General features: G+C 33.8%; 3 protein-coding genes and 4 pseudogenes across 4 annotated transcripts; 6 read left to right on the forward strand and 1 right to left on the reverse strand.

Moving 5' to 3' along the window:
- Positions 1-197: 197 nt before the first annotated feature.
- On the forward strand, positions 198-734 carry LOC110418375 (dirigent protein 4 pseudogene; annotated as a pseudogene).
- Positions 735-1,953: 1,219 nt separating this feature from the next.
- LOC110418570 (dirigent protein 15-like) lies at positions 1,954-2,523 on the forward strand. The gene is given in 1 exon segment (XM_021431332.2): positions 1,954-2,523. A coding segment is annotated over 1 exon segment (570 nt).
- Positions 2,524-4,691: 2,168 nt separating this feature from the next.
- Positions 4,692-5,537, forward strand: LOC110418431 (dirigent protein 23-like). The gene has a single exon (XM_021431156.1). It carries the CDS (start codon positions 4,875-4,877, stop codon positions 5,433-5,435), a length of 561 nt encoding a protein of 186 aa, XP_021286831.1. The 5' UTR covers positions 4,692-4,874; the 3' UTR covers positions 5,436-5,537.
- A 2,196-nt stretch (positions 5,538-7,733) lies between these two features.
- Positions 7,734-8,304, forward strand: LOC110418523 (dirigent protein 22 pseudogene; annotated as a pseudogene).
- Positions 8,305-10,016: 1,712 nt separating this feature from the next.
- On the forward strand, positions 10,017-10,580 carry LOC110418587 (dirigent protein 22 pseudogene; annotated as a pseudogene).
- A 1,950-nt stretch (positions 10,581-12,530) lies between these two features.
- LOC110417488 (mitogen-activated protein kinase kinase kinase 20-like) lies at positions 12,531-15,012 on the forward strand (annotated as a pseudogene). The gene is made up of 2 exons (XR_016351306.1): positions 12,531-13,531; positions 13,635-15,012. The product of XR_016351306.1 is annotated as a mitogen-activated protein kinase kinase kinase 20-like (transcript).
- Positions 15,013-15,245: 233 nt separating this feature from the next.
- LOC110417486 (translocase of chloroplast 120, chloroplastic-like) lies at positions 15,246-19,964 on the reverse strand. Its single transcript, XM_021429844.2, is given in 7 exon segments — positions 15,246-16,955; positions 16,958-17,123; positions 17,125-17,252; positions 17,255-17,299; positions 17,302-17,337; positions 17,340-19,312; positions 19,649-19,964. Coding segments are annotated over 6 exon segments (3,855 nt in total). The 5' UTR covers positions 19,288-19,312; positions 19,649-19,964; the 3' UTR covers positions 15,246-15,423.
- Positions 19,965-24,033: the final 4,069 nt, after the last annotated feature.

The raw sequence follows: 24,033 nt of genomic DNA on the forward strand, positions 1-24,033 counted from the left end.
TTATGCCAAGGGAGTCTTAGTCCATCTTACATATAGCATCAATCCTTAGGGAAAAATTCCTCGGAGTATAAATTGTTTTCCTGTTTTTGTTGTTTCTTTATCTTTTACCAAATGAAGTAATCCACCAGTACAATCTACATTTGACACAAAGAAGACAACAAGGGGCAATCTATATGTACTTTCATACAATTAACAAAGCAGAGCCAATGGGAAGAACATTGATGTTGGCTTGGATTCTGGTCCTCTGCCTCTGGCAGATCCTACCATGTGTTCCCAAGGTGGAGAAAGTCACCAATCTCCACTTCTTTTTGCATGAGACTACCGGCGGAGCAGACCCTACCGCAGTCATGGTAGCCCCGCCTGACATCACAAGCAACGACAATAGTTCACCAGTGCCATTTGGCAGCGTATTTGCTATTGATGATCCCCTCACCGTAGGTCCCGAGCGTAACTCAGGGGTCATTGGGAATGCTCAGGGGCTTGGGGTCTCGGCCAGCAAAGATACAACGACGGTGGTGTTGTACTTGGATTTCGGATTTACTAAGGGTAAGTTCAACGGCAGCTCTATAAGCATATTTTCGAGGAATCCGGTGATAGAGAAGGAACGTGAGCTTTCAGTGGTCGGAGGGAGAGGAAAATTCAGGATGGCAAAAGGGTTTGCACTGCTTAAAACTTACTTTCTAAATGAGACCACTGTCATTGTTGAGTACAACGTGACTGTAATTCATTACTAAGATGAACTTTGAGAATATATTCTCTTGCCTGGTTGTATGGTTGACAAGTTTGAGATTTTTCTATCACTGAGGTTTCATCCCCGATTGCCTTCCTGCAGGTTTGCATTATTAGGCACTGTATTCATTCGGTGAAATGTTGTTCTGTAGAGTCAACTATTCTTGTTTATATTTGGGGGAAAAAACATAGTTTTATGTAAGGACTCATACGGTACAGCTCCACTTGATTAATAAATTGTATTAAAAAATTCAACATCTTGATCTGACTTTGGAATTAAAATTTGAGTTTTTCCTTTTTTGTTTAATATGTATCTCTAACACCATTATTCTTTGTTATAATTAATTTATCTCATTAAGTTACAATATTTAAAATTTAATTTTAGAAGGTACTTATCCAGATAATCAATTACAAATGCTATCACTTTAAATTGATACATTTAAAAGGCTTTCATTTTCAAGATTGCTCATCCAAGCACAAAGCATGAGATCATCTTGTGTTTGAATTAGTTATTAAAAAAAAAGGGCTTTTATGAAGTTGAAAAACTAAGCTGAGAAATGTATAATTGTTGCCTAATTTTGATTTTTTTTATCTGAAAGATCAATCAATATTAAAATCAAGATGCTAAACTTTACATATGTCATCAAATGGGTAAACTTTAATGTGGTAATAATGTACACATAAATTTACAGTATTTACTTTGCTAAGATCTTTTAATATTGCTCAAACAATTCGTGTGGTTGGTATGTTAAACTAGATGTATTAATCTTTAGAGATGTCAGTTTCAAATATAGTACTAATTTTTATTCAAATCATTTTCGATGAGCCTTGACTTGAATTTAGCCTAGATTAATATGTGCCACCAATTCCAAGTGCAGCCGAGGCTTTACTTTTTCTTTCAATTATTCAGGAGAAAAGCAGAGAGAAGTAAACCCTATATCTCAATTTGGCTTATGCTTATAGATATAACCTAACCAAAGATATTGCTTTTCTGTACTTACCTTCTCTAACAAAACTGACCATTGATTTCTTTTAAGGATTATATCACAACCAGATTTCTCTGCCTTGAATCATCCACACAGTGGCATATATAACCAAATCACCAACTAAGAATTTCAGGAATTCCTAAGTTAATTTTTGTCAGAAATGGTAAGCAATTAACATCCAGCAGAATGTCTATTTAAGCCATATATTATGATGATAAAAAGCTGTGAAGAAATTAAGATGGAAGGAAAGATGATCTTTGCCTGGGCAATGATGTTCTGCCTAACGGTCGCACCATCCGTCCATAGTGAATACCACTCCAAGACTGTTACGCCTGTTGCAAAGGTGGAGAAAAAGACTCATCTCCATTTCTTCCTCCACGACATCCTCAGCGGCCAAAACCCCAGTGCAGTCATGGTAGCCCGTGCTAACCTCACCAGGTAAGACAATTCCCCGACCCCATTCGGCAGCTTGTTTGCAATCGATGATCCTCTCAGGGTAGGGCCTGAACCAACATCGAAGATAATCGGAAACGCACAGGGGCTCTATCTGTCATCCAGTCAAGACGCTAGCAAGTTTACTATAGTTTTGTACGCCAATTTTGCCTTTACGACTGGCAAGTTTAATGGGAGTTCCTTCAGTTTGTTCTCCAGGAATCCGGTAACAGAGGCTGATCGTGAAGTGGCGATCGTGGGTGGGAGAGGTAAGTTCAGGATGGCGAGAGGGTTTGCCAAGATTAAGACCAGTTACTTCAATGCTACTACTGGCGATGCTATTCTCGAATACAGTGTGACTCTGTACCATTACTAAACCGGAATACAGACATCCGATTATGAGGTACAAGGATACTTTAAGACTGAATATCGAAATATTTGATATCTCTTTTGATTATGTGAAGAGAAAGGGAATAATGCTAGTAATTCCTAAACTGTCAAACGGTGTATGAAATCTGAAATTATATGATGGAAAATTTGTGCCTAAAGAGCTAAATGAGAATTGATAGAATTTGTTTACTTATTATTTATCATAATGGCCCAATAACCACAAGGCAATAACCTTCCTGAATCGTCAGGTTTGTCAATGCTTTAAGAGGATGATAACTTAGTCTTTGTGAATGGTGACAGCTAAATGCAATAAGGGAAATGATCTCATAGTATAATCATTTTAAGGAATAACACCTGCTTTTAACCAGCAATGCTTTAAGGAGGCTCCATGGCATATTCCCAAGCATTTAAGTAGTGGAAATATTCCTACGTTTGCTAAGCAACATTCTCCTAACAATAGAAGGGAAACTAACTTATTTTTCTAATTTTGCTCGAACGACCTCTTTTTCTTCTTCTTTTTCGTAAATATTGTAAATGTATTAAATTTTACATATTATCTTCTCGATAATCATTGATCCCAACAATCACTTTATCGATAATCATATTTCATTGAAATATTGCAATGTTAAAATCCCAAATATATCTTGATTGAAATGATATATTGCAGTGATAAAGTATGAAAGTCGATTTAATCTATTTCTAAAAAAATTGAAGACCCAAAAAGAATAGAAAGCCCAATAGCTTATGGACAGAACTTATAAACGCAACTCAACAGTTAAGAAGTGCCTCTCCCATCAATTTGAAAGTCAAAAGATAAAAGAAAGAGGAAGTTCAGGTACATGAGAATTCAATTTCAAATTCACATTTGGATGGAAGATTTGATATAAAGATTTAGCAGTACCCTAAATTTCTTAGGAACTAGGAAATAGTGGATTGTCTACTATCCCAGGATATCTAAGTGGAATTGATATAAGGTTATCATATGTAGTTCTTTTTTCCCTTTGTTTGGGTATAGTAATAGGTAGTAATATGGGTTTGATTGATACCAATTAATTGGAAATAAAAAATTGAAATTTTGATAGCTACATTAATTTAATGCTTTAATTTTGCTGTTTTTGTAAAGCCCTTAATTTCTATTATTTGGTGCATAGAAAAGAAAAAGGAATTTTCCTTAAAGTTTTCGTTGTCATCCAAGCAAAATGAAGAATTTGATTGTTGTTCCCTTCATTTTTTTTTTGTTTTCCTTCAATTTTTTCTTAATATTTTTCATTCTTCGAGATTTTTTATGAACCAAACAAAACCTAAATATCCGAAAGATTCATTTCTCTCTCGACTTCCTAGTATATATAAAAAGAATTTCTTAGTTTGATCTAGTTGAATATGATAGAGTAGGGAAATTTCTAGTATAAATTTTATGTACCTCTATTTCAGCCTGATGCACCCATTCAAATTAGGTAGTTAATTTACTCTCAAAGTCCCATTTGTATGCATAGCCGACCAAGACTATTCAATTCTTGGCTATCTTTAGGTAAAAATGGGACTCTGGAGCTCTTGATTTCAATCCTACAAGTCAGAGATGTGGAGATAACAAAAGAAGTAGGTGGCTACGCATTATATTGACCATAACCATTTCATTTTGAAAATCATAGAACTTTCCTCAACTACTCATAGCACTATCGCTCATTTGGTTGAACTAAACTCAAATTGCAGACAAGCAAGCAAATGAGCTGCAGGCCTTTTTCCCCGTTGAAAGTTAAAATAATCAACTTCAAGAATGAGGACTGTGAACTTGAGATAACCTCTTTTGATAATAAGATTTAATATTGCTAATGTCAAAAAGTATTAGTATTATTTCAAATAAGTTTTTTGAAAATGTTTATATCGAGAACAGTCTTTTTATATGATCATATCTGTATAAAAAATTACAAATGAAAATGAAAATGAAAATATGTTCGCAAGGTTAGTTTATCCTATATATAGATAAATTTCAGAAGCAAGCTTAGGAGACAAGTCCATTACTGTTTATGGGTCGGAGACCAACGACAAAAATTAGGACCAGGACCTCTGCCATGTTAATTGTAAGTGTCAACTCTTTCAGAACATGTGGCCCCATTAAATAAACAAGTTAAATCTCTTTCCTATGTTGTAGTTAACCTGCCTTTGAATCTTTTTCTTCTGGCCTATAAAAGATCTTGTAAAATGGCAAATTCTTCAAAAGTAAGGTTTCTTTAGCTTCTTTTCCCTTCATTTTCTGCCTGAGAGTTGGGAGATTTGCCTCAAATATTTGATAGAGATCGGCTCCAATCTGTGCCAGAGAGAGAGAAAAAGTAAGTGAAGATGGCCAAGTTAGGCGGCATTCTATTGATCATCTCCCTAGCTGCAGCAATGCCATGGGCTCAAAGCTTCCGCGTACAGAGCTGGGCAGCAAGGGTCGAGGGCAAACAAGAGATGGTGACCAATCTTCAATTCTACTTCCATGACACAGTCAGTGGTAAGAACCCTAGTGCCATCAGGGTGGCTAAAGCCCCTGACACTGAAAAATCTCCTACTCTTTTTGGAGCCATTCTAATGGCAGATGATCCACTGACCGAGTCGCCCGATCCCAACTCCAAGCTGCTTGGTCGAGCCCAAGGGCTTTACGGGTCAGCTGGGCAGACAGAGCTAGGCCTAATCATGGCCATGAGCTTTTGCTTCACAGACGGAAAATACGATGGTAGCTCTATAAGCATTCTCGGCAAAAATTCAGCTTTGACTCCTGTTCGTGAGATGCCCGTTGTCGGTGGAACCGGTCTTTTCCGGCTGGCACGTGGATACGCAATCGCAAAAACTCATTGGTTGGATATTACAACCGGTGATGCTATAGTTAGCTACAATGTTACCGTTGTTCACTATGTCTAACTTACATATATACCTTATTTGCATTTCTTTTGTTTCATCGTTGAGTTACAGTGTTTTGCTCTTGCTTGTTGTACTAAATAAAATATTACACCTTATCATTTATGGCAATGTGCTTTTTCATTTTAATACGTTACACACAGTAGTTTGGCAACCTAATCATAAACTTCCGTTTGAAATATCGATGCCCTGAAGCTGTGGGAGTTCTATTATTAACAAGAAAACATATTCATTAGTACTTTCCATGCAGTCCAACATTCTGTCTTGCCAGAAGTAAACTACACTTCCTTTCATCACAAATTGCTCCAAAAGTATTCATTATACTTTTCAGATTTCACTGGCCAACAGTTCACACGCGGGGATGCTTATGTATATAGATTGATTAATGAAACTCATGCTTTTCATTTCAGTTACATTATTACCTACTTAAGCTGTTCGCTGCTTTTGTTTTTCAGTTTTGTTATTAGAAACATTGACGAAGAGGATGACCGCAATGATTCATGAATATAAGTCCGACAAGACACCTCAATTTCATTTTGTTTTGCTTATTTGATGTCATGATTTGGCCCCTGTTACTTGCCAGATTAGAGTTAACATAATCATTCAATTCCCCAAAATTAAATTATTAGAACTAAATGTAATCTCCATGAAATGCTCGATCGGTTTGGATTAAACAACGTTTGAAAAAGACCAAATAATCAGAAATTGCGAGACGGTTTTCACGTGAAAGTCAATCACTTCTTCGATGGGTCAAACCAATTAGGTGGTAGATTTTGCTTCTAGCAGTTGACAAATTGACAGCAGCAGAAGAGGAGTGTTTTTGCACCGCTCGGCTCTGCTACCAATATATAATTCAGGGTGTAAACCACGCAATTAAGACTTTTAAACATTGTAAATTATTATACTAATTCGAATCATGGGTTTCTTCTTCAGCTTAGAGAAAAACATTTTCATTAACCAACCACCCCCCCCCAACGTGCAACACGTGAACAAAAATCTTTTACCCTCATTAGATGTCATTTTTTTATTTTACATCAAATACTTAATAAATTTTTTATATTAAAATTTAAAATTTAAGATATCAAAGCATAATACTTTATAAAGTTTCTCAACTATTTTAAAAAAATTAAATAAAATATTATTCTTCTATAACATTCAATTAAATTCATATATTTTTAATTTTAATTAAATAAGTCTTCATAATTAACGGTTGATTAACTGTTATTAATCAAAATGTTACTTTTCATTTTATATTCATATGATACTAACGTGAAATATAAAAATATTACCTACCATATCATCATATCACGTTAACATGTCACATGATCATCCACTATGATATATCAACATACCACATAAAATGATAATAGAATTTTGATTAATAATAATTATTTAATCATTAGTCATAGAGTCTTGTTTAGTCTAAACTAAGAATATAAAGACTTAATTAAATACAAAAAATGACTAAGGGTTTATTTAAATTTTTTAAAATAATTCAAGAGCTTTTTTAAATATTTTGTTAATTTAAATTTAGGAGTTAAAATATTTTGTTGATAGCATAAAACTAGACCAGTGACACAAAATTATGAAAAAAAATATCATACGAGACAGTAAGTATAAGTAGAGGATTTCTATTCACTAATCAAAATTTTTATCACTTTTTAACACTCAATTACTCAATTTTTAACACTCAAAATTTTGGCTCAATTAAAGTACATTTGGAAACTTTTTAGGATATTCTGCCTCATTTAACAGATCTGAACACACTGTCCAAATTGGAAAGTGAACAAATTAATTAATCAACTGTGAAACCTATTTATGTTAAGATTAGAGAAATTGAAACTAGCTAGTTTTCTGGAGAGCCTTTTTCGTTTAAATTTTTGCCATGCTAATTACGCATGGACATTGCATGTGACCAACTGCCGCGCTTGCCTTTTGTCTTGTTCTTCCAATTGATACTGCATCTTGTGAAACAGCGAAAGAGAATCACAGTAGGTAGTTTCGAGGGAGGAAAAAACAGATGAGCATAATTGGTTGCGTCCCCCATGCACAGTACCAGCTCAGTCTCAACACGTTACTTGACCAATCGGATTGGACAATTGACATCAAGAACTGGTACATAAAATACAAATCTATGTCATAAATTATGACATTAACAAATCAAATTAAACAATTAAGTTTAGAATAATGAAAAGGTTGATGATTGCACTGAGAAGGGCACCTTCCAAGTTATATTTCTCGAGTGTATAAATTAAGAATGACTAGACTTCATATTTGGTTGCAAAAGGTGAGCAGAAAGCAATGGAAAAGCTTGCTGCTCTAGTGATTTGCTGGTTGGCAATAGTGATGCCAATGGGTCATTGCAGTACTGAAGGGCCCGAGGAAGTTTATAATTGGTTCCATTAGCTTCCTTACACAGAAGAGGAGGTAAGCAAGCTCCATTTCTACTTTCAGGACACGCTTTCAGGGAAGAACCCTAACTGCAGTGCGCGTTGCCCAAGCATCCGGCTGTGGTAAATAGCCTACCTTTTTTGGTGTAGTATTCGTTATAGGTGACCCATTAACAGAAGGGCCCGAACCCACATCCAAAGAGTTGGGTCGGGCTCAAGGATTGTATGGGTCAGCTGGGAAAGAAGAAGTGAGTCTGCTTATGGCCATGGACTTGGTTTTCACCAGTGGTAAGTACAACGGAAGCTCTCTTACCATTTTGGGCAGGAATCCAGTGTTTCATAGACTCCGAGAGATGCCGATCATAGGCGGCACAGGCGTTTTCCGATTGGCACGTGGGATTGCAACAGTCAAAACACGTTCACTAAACACTGCCACTGGTGACGCTATCGCCGAATACCATGTTGTAGTGATTCATTATTAATAATTAGTGACGATGGCTTGCTTTCAAATTTTCCATTGTTGAGGTATGTGTATTTTTGCATGCAACGGCCAGGGCAGGACGGCAAGAAATTACCTCAAGTATTTGAAATATATTTTCATATGATTTTTTTGTACATTAATTCCAAGCAAATTTAGAAAATGTTATGCTTCTATGTCCGTCTTCTTTAACATATGACTAAATAGGAGTATTTTGAATGTGAACAGAAATTTTTTGCATTAACTTATAGAATTGGAAGCAATGTTTCTGGAGAATCTTCTGTTGAACAAAATCATGAACGTGCACATGCATAATACTCGCCCAACTACAGCTTGGATTTGTCTTGTTACCATCCTCATTTGATCACTCTTATCTGATAATGAAACCAGCGAATAAAGAGATAACGCCACTAGGTATTTTTGAGTAAAAAAATTGTGACCATTTTTGGTTGTAGACAGGTTGCAAAGACCAATCGGATTGGACAATTGGGATCACGAACTGCCACCTACTATACCAACCCATGCCTTGGAAAGGAAATTTATTAACAAAGATAAATTTAAAAGGGGAAGTCAAAAATGCAAAAGCTGGCATCTCCTGAGCAGTTGCTTTCCCAAGTATATAAAACCGGGATTTCATTTTTGGATGTGAAATGGAAACAGAGAGAAGCAAATGGGAAAGCTAGCTGCTCTAATTACGATTTTCTTGGCAGCCGTGCCAAAGGGGCAATACAGCATTGAAGGGTCTGCAGAAGTGAATGAATGGTTCCATGTGCAAAGGAAAAGGTAACCAAGATATGATAAACTCAGTCCATGAGTTTTCATGTCAACTAGTTTTTGTTTCTATGAATGTCTTATCATCTAATTTTATCTACATGGGTGTTAATACAAGTGATTAATTATATAATTAACTATGTCGATATCTTTCATCTGATTCATTTGATATAAAATAATAAGTTGAGAATTTAATGGACAAAAAAAATGCAATTTTATTAGAGATTACCAACACGAGATACGAAATTCAAACAAGTTTGGTCTAAAAAAAATATGTTATTGAACAAAATTAAAACAAAACCACAAACAAAAAATCATCAACAAACTCTCACCCAACCCAACATGACCAGTCACACTATTGATAAAAAAAGGATAAAACATTTGTAGTGGAGCAGGTGTAACACATGCAGAATAAATTAGTATTTGGTGCTTTTTAGGTCTGCATTCTCAATTAATTATTGTGTAAACAATAGACTAAAAATATTTACATACAGATACAAATTTGAATTTGGTATATACATATACCAATAGAAATCTTCTTCCCCACTTAGTATCAAATGTCTAACCTTATTATTAACTAAAAACCTTAATCTCTAAATCTTAAACCATAAACCATAAATTTTAATGATAAAATAAATAATCTAATGATAAAAATGATGTTAATATAAAAAATTTGTTGAACATGTGAAAAATATATCAAATAGAAGCCGAGAACTTTTGTTCTTGTGTGTATATATATTAACATATACACGTACATAAATAAGCAAATTACTTCGTCATACCAATTCTTGGGTTTTACAAAAATAAATTTTTTAAAAAAAAGGTCAAATGCTTCCAAGTTCCACCTGAAAGGTGTTAATGCCAAGTTGCTGAATTTCCTCAAGTATATAAAGCATTGCCCAGGCTTCATTTTTGGACGCAAAAGGGGAACAGAGAGTAACTATAATGGAAAAGCTTGCTGCTCTAATGATGATTTTCTTGCTAGCCATGCCAATGGGGCATTGCAGCCTTGAAGGACCGGAGGAAGTGGATGAATGGTTCCGTAAGCTGCCTCATGCAAAGGAAAAGATAACCAAGCTCCATTTCTTCTTTCACGACAGATTTGCAGGAAAGAACGTATCTGCGGTGCGGGTTGCCCATGCATCCAGCACTGCCAAATCGCCAACTGCATTTGGTCTAGTTTTCATCATGGATGACCCATTAACAGAAGGGCTCAAACCCACGACCAAAGAACTGGGTCGAGCTCAAGGACTGTACGCGTTTTCTGGGCAAGAGGAACTGAGTCTGCTGATGGCCATGAACTTGGTTTTCACAAGCGGTGAGTACAACGGCAGCACTCTGACCGTTTTGGGCAGGAACCCGGCTGTGCCACACCGTGAGATGCCGATCATAGGCGGCTCAGGCGTTTTCCGACTGGCACGTGGAATTGCGTCAGCGAAGTTACTTGAATTCAACACTACCACCGGTAATGCTCTCATCGAGTACAATGTTGTAGTGATACACTATTAAAGTGATGGTGGCTTAAGCTTGTTCTTGTCTCCATATCAAAAGAAAAGGCCACAATGCAATGTTGGCAGATTGATTTTTCTTTCTTTTAACCTTTTGGATGCACTTTGTTCTCTTTTTATATGGTTGTGGAATAATAATGATTGGAGATACCTATAAGACCTTCTAATACTTGGTTAGGCCCAAGACATTATTTTATTTAATTTTAATTCTAAAATACTTTTTAAAATATAAAATATTAATATTTTAATAAAAAAATTTAATTTAAATTAACAAATTAAGTCGAACCTAAGTCTTAAATGTGTTAATCGGACCCAACCTAAATTATGAACACCTTTACGTTAAATCAGGGCGAAAGAAAGAGAAAGGTGTGAGATAATTTTATTAAATTATTATAATTTTAATTAATTTTAATAAAAAAATAATGATGTTGAATTTTTATTTTTGAAATATATATATATATAAGTTTGAATAAACAATGAGAGGTAATTTTCTACTATTCCATAAGCCCATCCTCTGTTCCATCCTAGGATTAAAACCAAGACTTTTTAAGTTAGATTCTCATTGAATTGTCCAATAAAGAGCTAATGAATTTGAATGTTAATTTTGTTGATTTTTTATAGAATTTTATTTATAATTGACAAATAAGTTCTTATACAAAAGAAATTTTTTTAATGCTATTTTATAATTAAAATTTTATTTTCCAATTGCATATTCAATATTATAATTAAAAATTTTGACGCCATAGATATTGAAGCTTGATTTTTCAATGAAATATTGGTATTTTAAAAAATTAAATATATATATGTAAAGTATTTACACAAACACAAAAGATATCTGATAATGGTTAACAAATTTTGATTTCTTTAATTTTTCTATCACTTGATTGCATCAATAATTCAATATTGACATGTGCTTAAAAACACAAAGAAAATAAAGATAATTTTTTTAAAAAATCAGAATTTATTAAATTCTAATCAAACAAGGGAAACATGTTTCCAACATATTATTCATCAAAAAATTTCTAATATCAAGTGATGGAACATCATAGAACACATAGTCATAAACTGTATCAAAACCCTTGTTATCTATATAGTCGAATTCCCTTCTCTAAAAATAAAAATAAAACGTTGCATATGTATTAACTTTAATTTGTTTATAAAAAAAGGAGTTTATAGTCAAAAGAATCAAATATAAAATATTCAATAAATATAAACAACAGCATAACCAAGCTAGCATGTATAATTGTACATAGCTTGAAGCTTCCATAATTGTTGATACTCACAAGTCACAAGGTAACAGGCTAAACATAAAGCCAAAAAATACATGGTCGATGATCACTCAACTTCACTGGGATTTCACTGTGGGTTCACAGAGTGGCAGAAAAAGTCCATCTTCAACTCAATTTTCCATAATACTATGGCTTCAAAAATCAAAATCATGCGTAAATTATATCACTTTAATTAATGAAAACAAGAGAAGAGTTACATTTTCTTTCCACTGTCTTCAGTGCTTCACGTGTGTGCATGTCTGTCTCTCTCAGACAAGTAAATAAATATCCTTCTTGAAAATGGATTACAACTCCAAATAGCTATAATGTTCAAGATTTCTCTACATTTTATGAAAATTAATTCTTAGCAAAATTTCAAGGAAAATCTATTATTTGATAGAATAAAGTTCATAATCAATTAAGAATAAGGAATTGAATCAATCGTCAAAGTCATCGAAATCAATCAAGAATAAGCAATTAAACCAATCTTCACAATCACAACATTTAGAATTTAATCTAAGATAACTTTTATATACTTATCATGTACTTTGATATAATCTTATCCTAGCCTATCTATGATTTGATGTAATCTCATACGAGGTATATCCTCTTATCTAAGAGACTTGCCATGTATTATAAATTCAGAGTAGAGGCAAGGCTACAACACCATCCTTAATCATAAATTCAATTCTCTCTTATATTTGTCATATGGTATTAGAGCCTCATTTGTTCTAGGGAATCAATTGTTTTTATGTTTTTATAATCCCGTCTTCGAATCACCATGGCAACATCCTCCTCTTCACCTATCATTAGCCCATTAAACTTACCACTTCCAACTTCCCCTGCTGGCGTGCCCAATTCAATTGCTTATCCTTGGTTCAGTTTGACGACTTTGAAAGTTGATTCAGCTGGATAAGTTAATTCTGATGATTTCAATTTTCTTTGTCAATGTGATAAGGATAACTTATAGTTCTCATATCCATCTGGATTAGCTAGCTTTGATTTCCCAAACCCTACCAATCAAACAAATGGTATAGCTTCAGCATCTGCAGTTTTTGTTTTCTAATTATTTTCTATGTATAGCTTGAGTTCAGACGTACGAATACCCTAGATGGTTGTGGAGCAATCATCTTGGTTCTCACTTCTTACCTCTGATTAATATATGCACAGCTGACGTTGTTTGGAGATAGCTATTAATACCCAGAACAGAACACATATATACCTGGTTCTTACTTCGACATCCAATCTGAAAAGCCATAAAATGAAAAGTCTTAGGTAAAGTCCCGTTTCTTCCTTTTGCTTGATCTTCACATCAGCCAACATGCCTTCTCGCTGTGGAATTTTCTGTGAACTCCCGATCACGATTTTGCTCCCTTCCCTGGGGGTTCGCTTAAGGCACGGTTGTTGCAGCATCAGTAGTTTTTCTGTCTTCCATCTTTTTGGATTATCATGTTCGAGGTTTCGATTTGATTCAATGAATTTTGGGTTTGATGGTTTTTGCAGGAAGAGTTCTGCATTTGTTTGACATATCTGGGATACATACGTGGGATAATCTAGTGTCTGTTTATAACTTGCAGGTGCCAGTCTGCTATTTGTTTGTTTTCTGGAATTTGGCTGAGACGGTACTTGTGATACCATTAAATAGGAAGGATTATGAGGGTATGCAAGGGTTGAATTTTCTCTGGTAAGGTGTTTTGCAGATTGGGTCTTTTGTAATTATTGTTTATGTATACTGCACAGGACTTTTAGGATGCTTTAATAACAGCATGACTTCTTCTAGTTAACAGAGAGAATGGAGGTGAAAGGAGTGAAGATTAAGGTTCTTGGAAAGGGATCATAAGGTGTCGTACATTTTATGAAAACAAAAATTCCCACTTCTCAATTTTATGCTGTACAATCTGCCGATGGAGCAATGTCTTCTTCTCTTAGAACGAAGAGGAAATCCTTCAACAGTTTATTGATTCCCCCATTATTAGTGTGCAAGATGAAAGAAGCCTCTACAACATGTTTCTTGAATATGCTTCGGGAGAAAGTCTATTGCATTTGATGAAGAAAGTATGACGGTTAAATTAAATACCAAAACGAGATGCTAAATGTTACGCACAGATGACACTTGAAGGCCTTGTTGAGATTCACTGAAAAGGATACATCCATTCTGAGTCCAAACCAGGTAATATTCTGGTTTTTCCTTCTCAAGATGATATTGGTTTACCTCCTTTAAGATACAAAAGTTTAGCGATGTGGGTTTCGAGGTACTGAACCTTGAATGTCTCTTGAATCCAACATTGAGAATATCACTGGTGCATTGGATGTATGCTCACTGGGTTGCATAATCCTTCAGATGATTAATGGGAGATTGCCATGGGCTTATCGTAATCTAATGGATTTGAGGGACAAGCTTTTGTGGGGAGAGTCAGCAAACATCTTAGAAAACATGTCAAGCATGGGTAAGGATTTCTTAATGAAGTGCTTTGCTAGGGATCCAAACCAAAGGTGGACAGCTAGTATGCTATTACGCCACCCTTACCTTTTCCCAGAGCACACCTTATCTCCGTTTGCAGGAGATTTCCCACAATGCAACGCATCCCTTCAACAAATTTTCAAGAGAGTCATTCCACTCTCCAATAGGGTATGAGTTACCCTCAACAGAAAAAGGCAGATTTTCATCATTGCGCGTCTAGTGCAAAAGAATCAACATGAGACCTCAAAAGTTGAGATTTCCATGGAGAATTGCTCCTCTTCTTGTTTATTTTGGTACAGAGCTTGCTTTCCTGGCTTATTTTATCTTTTCTGCATTTTTCTTAGATTTAAGTTTGTCTTAAGGTTTCATTAACTAAGTATCTTTTTCTTCTAATAGTTTTTAACTTCTAACTTATGACATGTTCTTGACTTGGTATTTTCAATATACAGTCATTAATCTTTAATACTTGTAATGCTTATTCTTCCTATCCAATTGAGTAATGGGCACGGTGCATATTCAAGTCTAAGGGAGTTGGAGATTTAAACATTGACTTGTGATGAGGAGATTACGCAAATCAATACATTCCCTAATCCGCAGCCTTAAACTCAGTTAAACAGAGATTTTCTGCAGTATTCTTCTTTTATCTTCTAGCATGAAATATCAAAGAAATTGCTAACAAATTTGACACACTGATATTGATGATATAACTCTCTTCTTTTGACAAGTATCTAGCTGTCGCTCAGCCCCAACACCATCATGTTTGCCAAAAAACAGAAGCGGTCGGGAATGGAATGAACAAAACTCAAGATGAATCAGTTTTCCGCACTCACAGAAGAAATAGAATATAGGCAAGAGGAACGATTGAAAAGAAGCAATTCTTGACCATGGTTTCATGGGAACAAAAAAAATCCTTATGCCAAATATCTAACAAGGAAACTACAATCACTATAATCCACGATGATACTGTTGAAATTAGAAAAAAAAAGTTGGAAACATATAGAAATTTCAGCACCTTACTTTCACTCACTCTTGAAGACCACTGGAGATGGCCATATTTAAAAATTTGTCCTACCACCGCATTGGATGCTATTGCACAAATGTAAACCTAATTTTCATCATTGTCCATACTGCATTTGTTGGGGATAATCAAGTAGCTTTTTCAATAAAGGAAGGAGCGCAATCAAAGCGATCTGAAGCTGCTCTGAGCTGGTTATTCGTATACTGACTTGTCCTGCACCTCTGTTATTCAAATTGGCTCGTGCTATCAAGTTTGTAGACCGTCCAACAGGGACCTGCGACTGTACATTGCATCCAATAGCAAGATCTCCATGCCAATCCATGACAGAAAGCCCAAGTGTAGACAAAGAGCGACCCAGAGGGTAATCCTTGTCCCTCAATTGTGCTTCCAAACTGCCCCCATAAGCAAGATCACAACGACCAGTCATGGCACCCCCAGTCATGACTACCTGGAACCGCTTATTAGCAATCAATTTGTCTTCAACTTTCACTCCAGCTGATACTGCATCCCCTAAGAGTGTAACTGAGATGCCAGCTGTTGCCTTATTCTTCCTGCAATTACTAAACCTTGTCTCACTGCGCAGAGTGTAGGCCAAGTCCTTTCCAACAGTCTGCAAATCAAAACCTAATGAAGTTGCTTTACCTTCCCCATGCTTTAAAGAACTGGCTAGTTCCATTTGGACATTAGCATCCTTTTTGTCCTTCGTAATCTGGCCAGAAAATGATATGGGAATTTTATCTTTAGCTACGAACAACCTTTCTACATTAATACCTTCATAACCAACATCATGATCCCAACCATGAGTATCCAGAACAGGCCTTACAAGCCACGGGTTGGAGTTGTCAAGGTAACGGTACCGATGAGTAGGATTATCAGAATCAAAAGAAGCAGGCAATGCCAAATCTGGCATGGGAACTGGAACAGAAGAAGCACCACTACTTTCCTCTTCTGCATTTTCATTATACTCACTTGGCAGATCCTTATCTACAGCAGCCATTTTCTTCATCATCTTTCGCCGCTTTTTCTCTTCCTTCAGTTGCTTTTTCATAAAAAGTTTTTCCCTATATTCTAACTCATCAAAATATGCCTTTTTCTGAGCCTTAGTAAGCTTTGCTATCTGGGCCTTTGTCAACCGCCTGAAAGGTGGCAACTCATCATATTCTGATTCATCCTCAGAGTCTGAGGATTCATCTAAATCATCATCTAAACCATCGTCATCACCATACTGCTCTTCAGGCAACTTAACTTGCGGTCTTGATTGAAGAAGAGACGAAAGAAGGAAAGGTAAAGGAGGTGTTCTCGTTCGAGTAGCAAAAGGCTTTCCTGGAGGAGTATCTTGCAACTTCAAAAGGGTGTTTGCTTCAGCCAGAATTTTAGATGCAAAAGAGAGCAACAACAAATGAGGCTTCCACACCTGACCATTTGGCAACACTCTCTGGCCTGCCCTATTTGTCCTACATGCAGAGTGGTTCTCCACTAATGAAACAGGATTCATGAGCCGCATATCCCCAGCAGCCTGACGAATAGCCTGCTGGACAACATGAGAGCGTTGAGTAACAAACATGTCATAACTAGAAGCAGTACCGTTAGGACCATCTGGTGGAGCAGAAGCGGCATGAGTCAGAACACAATCGCATTAAACCAAATAGATGGTCCAAAGATCTCAGTGATAGTGCGCAATAGGGGCATATCACCAAAATCCCGGCTTTGCATGTCCAATCTATCAAGGTACAACACAATATCTGGAGGTGTTTTCTTGATGAAATGTTTAACAGAGTGAAGGATCTTCTCATTCTGGGCGTTGGTCAGACCAGGAAGGCAGAAGGCCTGGTGTGTCAATCACACGTACCTTAATCCCATGTACGGTACCCACAACATCCTGAACCTTCTTTGTACCTGTCTGGAAAGCATCAGTACCAAACTTAACTCATCAAATATCGAATTAATAGTGGCACTTTTACCAACTCCCGTCTTCCAAGCACCATAATTGTACAAGAGAAATCAAGGGGTCATTTCCAGCTGCCTCAAGCTGCTCAACCATAGCACTAGCACGGTCAAAGCTGAAGGCACCAACACGGCCCCCATTCCTCCCCCGGAGCTGCTCAGCCAATCCTAGCCTGTACAAAACCTGTGCCACAACAACATTATGGGGAGTCTGCCCAAGCCTATGTGCAAGCCGCAAAAACTTAACTCTAATCAACTGAAGCTTTTCCCGAGTCTCATCACCCTCCTCAGCATCCCCATTAGCAGGGTCTTCAGTCTGTTGTGTCTGTGCCTGAGAGACAGTGCCATTTACACGAGGCTGTTGGACCACCCTAGGAGCAGGCTCCAACAACGGAGCAGCACGCCCAAGGCCAGCGGGACGAGAAGGAGGAGCAGCAGAGTTTGTAGATTTTACAGATGAAGGCACTGGATCAGGTAAAATTTCACGTTCTCTAATCACAGGGTTGCTTTGCTTCAGCTCCTGATCTGTATCTGCTTTCTTTCCAGATTCTTCAGCTTTTTCAGGCAAAGAAGATCCTGGAGCATGTTGCACTTGATGCTCTAAGGTCATTTGGATGCTTTGCTTATCTTCCTGATCTTTCTCCACTTTCTTTTCAGGTTCTTCTGTCACAGAATGAATATCTTGAACTTTATCCACCATCTCATTAGGGAGCTCAGATTGAGAACCATCATGAACCTCTGTTCTCAAATCAGTTTTACCAGCCTCAATCTTCACATTCCTCTCATCTGAAAACTTTTCTGAAGAAGATAAGTTCCCATTTTCAGATGCATCTGTCCCTCCCACAGATGTACTCAACTCAGACAACATATCTTTCAGTTCATCAATCTCACCGTTATACTTTATACCCCATGCATCTGATGATTCTTTTACTTCTCTATACCTATTATCTTCCATCTCCACAGTAGCCAAAGCATTATTTGCTTTTTCACCCTCATCTCCACCATCTACTGGATTAAGATCAGCTGTGGCACCTTTTACTTCTGTACTCTCTTTTCCCTGATCTCCTTTGTCAAGGTTAGCTGACTTGTCATTCAATGCAACTTCATCATCTTGAAGCTTGACAATCAGGCCAGCTGAAGTATCAGCAGATTCCCCCACCTTTTTGTCTTCATAATCAGTAGCCAGTGCATCCTCCCTTGATTCCTCACCCCTAACCTCTCGACGCCAAACCTCCAACTTGGTTTCCATTTTTACATCCTTCCCCACCTCATCAGCTTCCAAAGTTTCCAAACTTTGGTCTGCCAATGTTCCCTCCAAATATACCTTATCAGAATCTCCATTTACAGGCTTCTCAATTACTGTATCAGACTTCATATTTCCTTCACCCTCATTCCTCAGGACCTCTGTTTCTCCAATACCACTGATTTCAGGTAACTCCTTTCCACCACTCAATTCATCAGTCCCTGCTCCCATTCCAGTCCCTCCCTCATTCAATCATTATTCAGACACCACACTATCACCAACACTCTCCCCACCCAACAGTTCCTCCACTGACACTGCTGCATCCTCATTAGGTCCAACCTCACTTGGAACTATATCCTCCTTAGGTTCAACCTCACTTGGAACCAAATCCTCCTTCAGTCCAATCTCACTTGGAAACACATCCTCGAGAGGTTCAACCTCACTTGGAACCCCAACAGCCTCTTCAAACGTCTCAGCTTCAAGCTCTGAATTTGAATTCTCCTGAACTTCCTCTGAACCAACGTCACTGATTGTCTCACCATTTCCATTTGCATCAGCAGCTACACTGCCGTCCCCCTGTCCAGATTTTTCTGTCTGCTCCTGCAAACCCTCTTGTGTTCCAATTGCCTCCTCAAAAACCTCCTCTTCTACATCCTTTATTTCATCGGAACCATCAACAACCCTCTTCTCCACTTTTTCATTGGCAACTTTTTCTTCCACAACCTTATCGTCTACAATAACAGAACCATCAACCATTTCTACCCCATTTTCCATTTTTCAGAAATGTTGCTTCAAAAACCTAAATTCACCAAAACCATCAAAAACCCATTTTAACCAACATATAAATAAACAATAAACAATCACCACAAAAATCAAAACAATCAATCATAAAAAATAACCTACCAAATAAAAACCCCTCCTTCCCTAAAATCCAAACATAAAAATCCAATATTGATCCACCTACCAACAAAAAAAGAGATAGATCTTCCCATTTCCTTAAAATCAAAACATCATTTGGTTTCCTCAAATAACAGATCCCAAGTCCATATTAAAGGTTCCTTATTAGGGTTTTCTGTAAAGGATAAAAAAGCAATAGATGTACTAATTAATAAACTGATAATAAAATAAAGGTTACCTGGTCTTTTTGATGCTACAGAGATGTTCAGATAGAGAAAGGAAGGAAAAGGGACTCTGGGTTTTTGCAGTATAATGAGAGACAGATTAGAGAGAGAAAAGACCTTTGGTTACATGTGCTTTACTTTCCCGTGCTTTCATTTATCTACTACAATTGCTTTGGGCTTTGGCTTAGCAGAGGACGGGAGTATTAAAAAAAGGAGGATAAGAGAGTGATCAACGGACGAAAATGTATGTGCGGTGGTGATCACACGGTGAAGAATGGTCATTGATATCATCGTTGAAAGACGCCGAATTGCAGTGACGTGGACATTAGAAGGGCAGAAAATGGGAAAAGGGTAGGGAAGCCGAGGTGTGTTTAACATATCATGTGGAAAGTGTGTCACGTGATCATGCCTGAGCTGAGACAGTGAGAGGACCATTGTGGACCGTCCAATCTTTCCTGATTGGATCATTGATTGTACCTGCCCGACTCTCTTCTAATCTCGGTCATCATCAACCCCGACCCGACAAACCGGAAACCAAAATAAATAATTTGTTATGAGAGAAATAAAAAATTTAACTTATATTTTTAAATAAAATAAAAAGTTTATTTATAAATTAATAACTTCTTCACATTATATTTTTTGTATTTGGCCTGTTGCACTTTTTAATTTGAATTAAACTTTTTAAATTATAACATAATAAACATTTATACACATATTTATAGTATAATTTTTTTAAAAATAACAATAGATAATTTTATAATGAAATATCTTATATTAGTAGATTCAATTAAAAAATTTTAAAATATTTTATAATCTGATTTGGATAAAATTTCAAAAAATAAAATTATTACTTGTTGTAGCTTGGGATAGTGATTATAGCATATTCATTATAAATAATAATTTTTAATATTAAATTTTAGTTTTATTTATTTATTTTTATTAATAAATTATTTATAATTAATGAAATATTTATTAAAATTCCTTAGTTATTCTAAATATGATTTTAAATTTAAATTTTTTTAGTTAAATTTCATTCATTAATTAAATAATATACATAAAAATTTATTTTAAATTTATTTTTTATTTTGAATTCAGGTTTGGATTTAAATTTTCTTTACATATTAATAATTGATGTCGAGTAGAATATAAATAGTTAAATTTTAATGAAATCCTATTCAAATACCTTAAAATTAATTTAAACTATAATAATATGATATTATGTTATATAACAATTTCAAGTCTTATCCAAACGTTCATTTGTTAGTTAACTTATGTGTTTTTTATTTTTATTTTTTCTATTTCATACAATAGGTCGGTCATATATGTTTAAAATTACCTTTCAAAAAAAATACGTTTAAAATTATTTAATTATAATAGTAATTTATATTTAGACAAGTCTATAAAAAGAATATAAATTCCAGTTAAACTTGTAGCTATATGTTGATAGTAATTATATTTAGATAAGCAAACATCGATTGTTTTATTTCAGTTGGGTAATAGTACTTTTTGCTATTATTTTGATACACATGCCTCAAGATTTTAAAAATATTTATTTTAACTAAATATTATTTTAAAATAAAAAAAAATAAATATTACTTTTTTAAAAAGGGCAATATGACTTTTTTACTTTTATTCTTATACATCTGCATCTATTTCAATAATATTTATTTCAACTTTATATAGTTTTATCCTTATTCTTATATATTTATGTTAATATTTCTAGCAAATTTGAGAGCATAAAAATTAATTTACATTATGTTTATAAAAACGCTAAATATTGATTTTTTTTTGTTTGTGTAATATGATTTTGTTACTTTTATTCTTATAAATTTACATCAAGATTTTTAAAAAGTTAGTTTCAAATATTAGTATTTTTATTCTTATCCTCATACATTCATGTAAAAATTAAAAATATATATTATTATTGTAACATAAAATTTTTAAATATTTTATGTAAGAATTTTTAAGGTTTGAAATAATAAAAATTTCTTAAAATTTTTATAAAAAATATTTAGTATTAATTTTATTATTAATTTGAGTTTGTCTGACCTTTTACTTTTAATCTTATATATTCGCATCAAAATTTAGACAAAGCTAATTTCAATTAGAAGTAATTTTATCTTTATTCTTATACATTTATGTTAAAATTAAAAAATATTATGTTTTTAACATTAAAATGTTAAATGTTTTATGTAAAAATTCTTACTAACTAGTTTGAGAAGATACAAATTTCTTATAAATATTTTTAGAAAAACTTAATATTGATTTTGTTTTTCATATTTGTTTGTCTTATATGACGTTTTACTATTATTCTTGTACATTTAAGTCAAGTTATTAAAAAGGTTAGTTTCAACTATAAGTGTTTTATCTCTCCATTTAAGTTGGAATTTTTTTTTAACATTAACATTTTAAATATTTTATGAAGAATTTTTCAGCAATACTTTTAAAATATACAAGTATTTTAAAATTTAAAAAAAGACTTAATATTGAGTTTATTTTTGCTTTTAATTTGTCGAACATGACTTTTGACCTTTACTTTTATACATTTATATCAAAAATTTAGGAATGCAAATTTCAAATATTAGTATTTGTATATTTATTCTTATACATTTACTTTAAAATTTAAAAAATGTTACTTTTTTAAAAAATTAATATTGTAAATATATTATGTATACAAATTCTTTACAGATCATTTTATAAAACTTAATATTGATTTTGTTTTTTTGGATGGTCATATATGACTTTTTATTTTTATTCTCATACATTTATGTTAATAATTTAAAAATACTAATTTCAACTACTAATACTTTATTTTTATTCCATACATTTACATTAAAATTTAAATATGACTTTTGACAATAATGTTTTTAATTTACTCTATAAAAAGAGAATACGAATTAATTTAAAATCTTTTACAAAAATAAAACCTAATAATTTGGTTATGTTCCGACTTTTTACTTTTATTTTTATACATTTAGATTAAAATTTGAAGAAGGCTTATTTTAACTATATATATTTATATCGTTATTTCCATGTATTTACATTAAAATTTAAAAATTATTGCATTTTTAACATTTAAATTGGAAATTTTTATATAATAACTCTTGTTAGCTACTTTTAAGTAGATATATTAAAATTTAAAAATATTTTACGTTTTAAACATTTAAATTTGAAATATTTATGTAATAACTTTTGTTGGCTAGTTTAAGTAGATATAGATTACTTTAAAATATTGTAAAAAAAATTGATCTTTTATTTTGATTTGTTTAACCTGTTATTATTATATATTTAGGTCATGATTTTAGGAAAGTTATAGGCACAATATCCAAAAAAAACCTTTAAACTATTTAAAAAAATTTAAATAAGCTTTTATATTTTTATATTTAGGTCAATCAAATTTTTGTACTTTTATTTTGAGTCAAATAAGCTTTTATATTTTTATTTTAAATCAAATAAACCCTTATAACTAATTATTGATTTAATCAAAATACTAGTTGTCATTTTATGTCACATGACACTAACGTTGCATGCTAATATATTATAATTGATGAAACATGACATGTTAATTAGGTATGATACCATAACCATGCGATATTTTTACCCTCTACATTAACATTATGTTACTGTTATGTGGATATAAATGACACGGGACATTTTGACTAATAAAAATTAGTTAATAATTATTTATAAAGACTTATTTGACTCAAAATAAAAATATAGAAGTTTGATTGAAGGCAATAAAAGAATAATAACTGATATGAATTTTCTTGAATAGCTTAGAATCTTATTTGTGCATCATGCCAAAGTTATATTCAACTTTTTTTTTTTTTATCTTTATTCTCACACATTTATATTTAAAATTTTTTAAAAATTACTCTTTTAATATTAAATATTTGGACAAGTAAGTATTGATTTTTTTTTATTCTTATAGTAATTATTCCCATTATCAATATTTTAAAAAATCTAATTATAATTTTATATAATTTTATCTTTATTCTCACACATTTATATTTAAATTTTTTAAAAAATTACTTTTTAAAAAAATATCTTCTAAAAATTCTATCACTTTATTAGTAGCGGCAAGTTATGTAATAGCTTTTTGGTTTGTGTTTCTTACAACTTTTGTCTACTCCCGGTATATAATATCGACTCCAACTTTTGTCAAATTACTTTACTATCTTGCTTGTAATTAGACCTGTTAAAATGGGCCTGACCCATCGGACCGACTCATTTTCTATTTAATATGAAGTGGATTGAGTTGAAAAATTTTGACTCATATTTGAACCAGGCCTAAATGGGCCAACCCACCAAATCAATGGGCTGATGGGGGTTGGGGCAGGGTCAATCCTATGGGTCAAAAAAATAATTTTAATTAATTTAATAATTTTATATATTTAAT

The sequence above is a fragment of the Theobroma umbraticum genome, unplaced genomic scaffold (genome assembly GCF_002168275.2).
Source record: "Theobroma umbraticum cultivar Fairchild unplaced genomic scaffold, ASM216827v3 scaffold_50.0, whole genome shotgun sequence".
In the NCBI taxonomy this organism is placed as follows: Eukaryota; Viridiplantae; Streptophyta; class Magnoliopsida; order Malvales; family Malvaceae; genus Theobroma; species Theobroma umbraticum.

Excerpts from the sequence above, each read along its gene's own strand:
- LOC110418431 (XM_021431156.1), top strand. The coding sequence starts at position 4,875 with ATGGCCAAGTTAGGCGGCATTCTATTGATCATCTCCCTAGCTGCAGCA.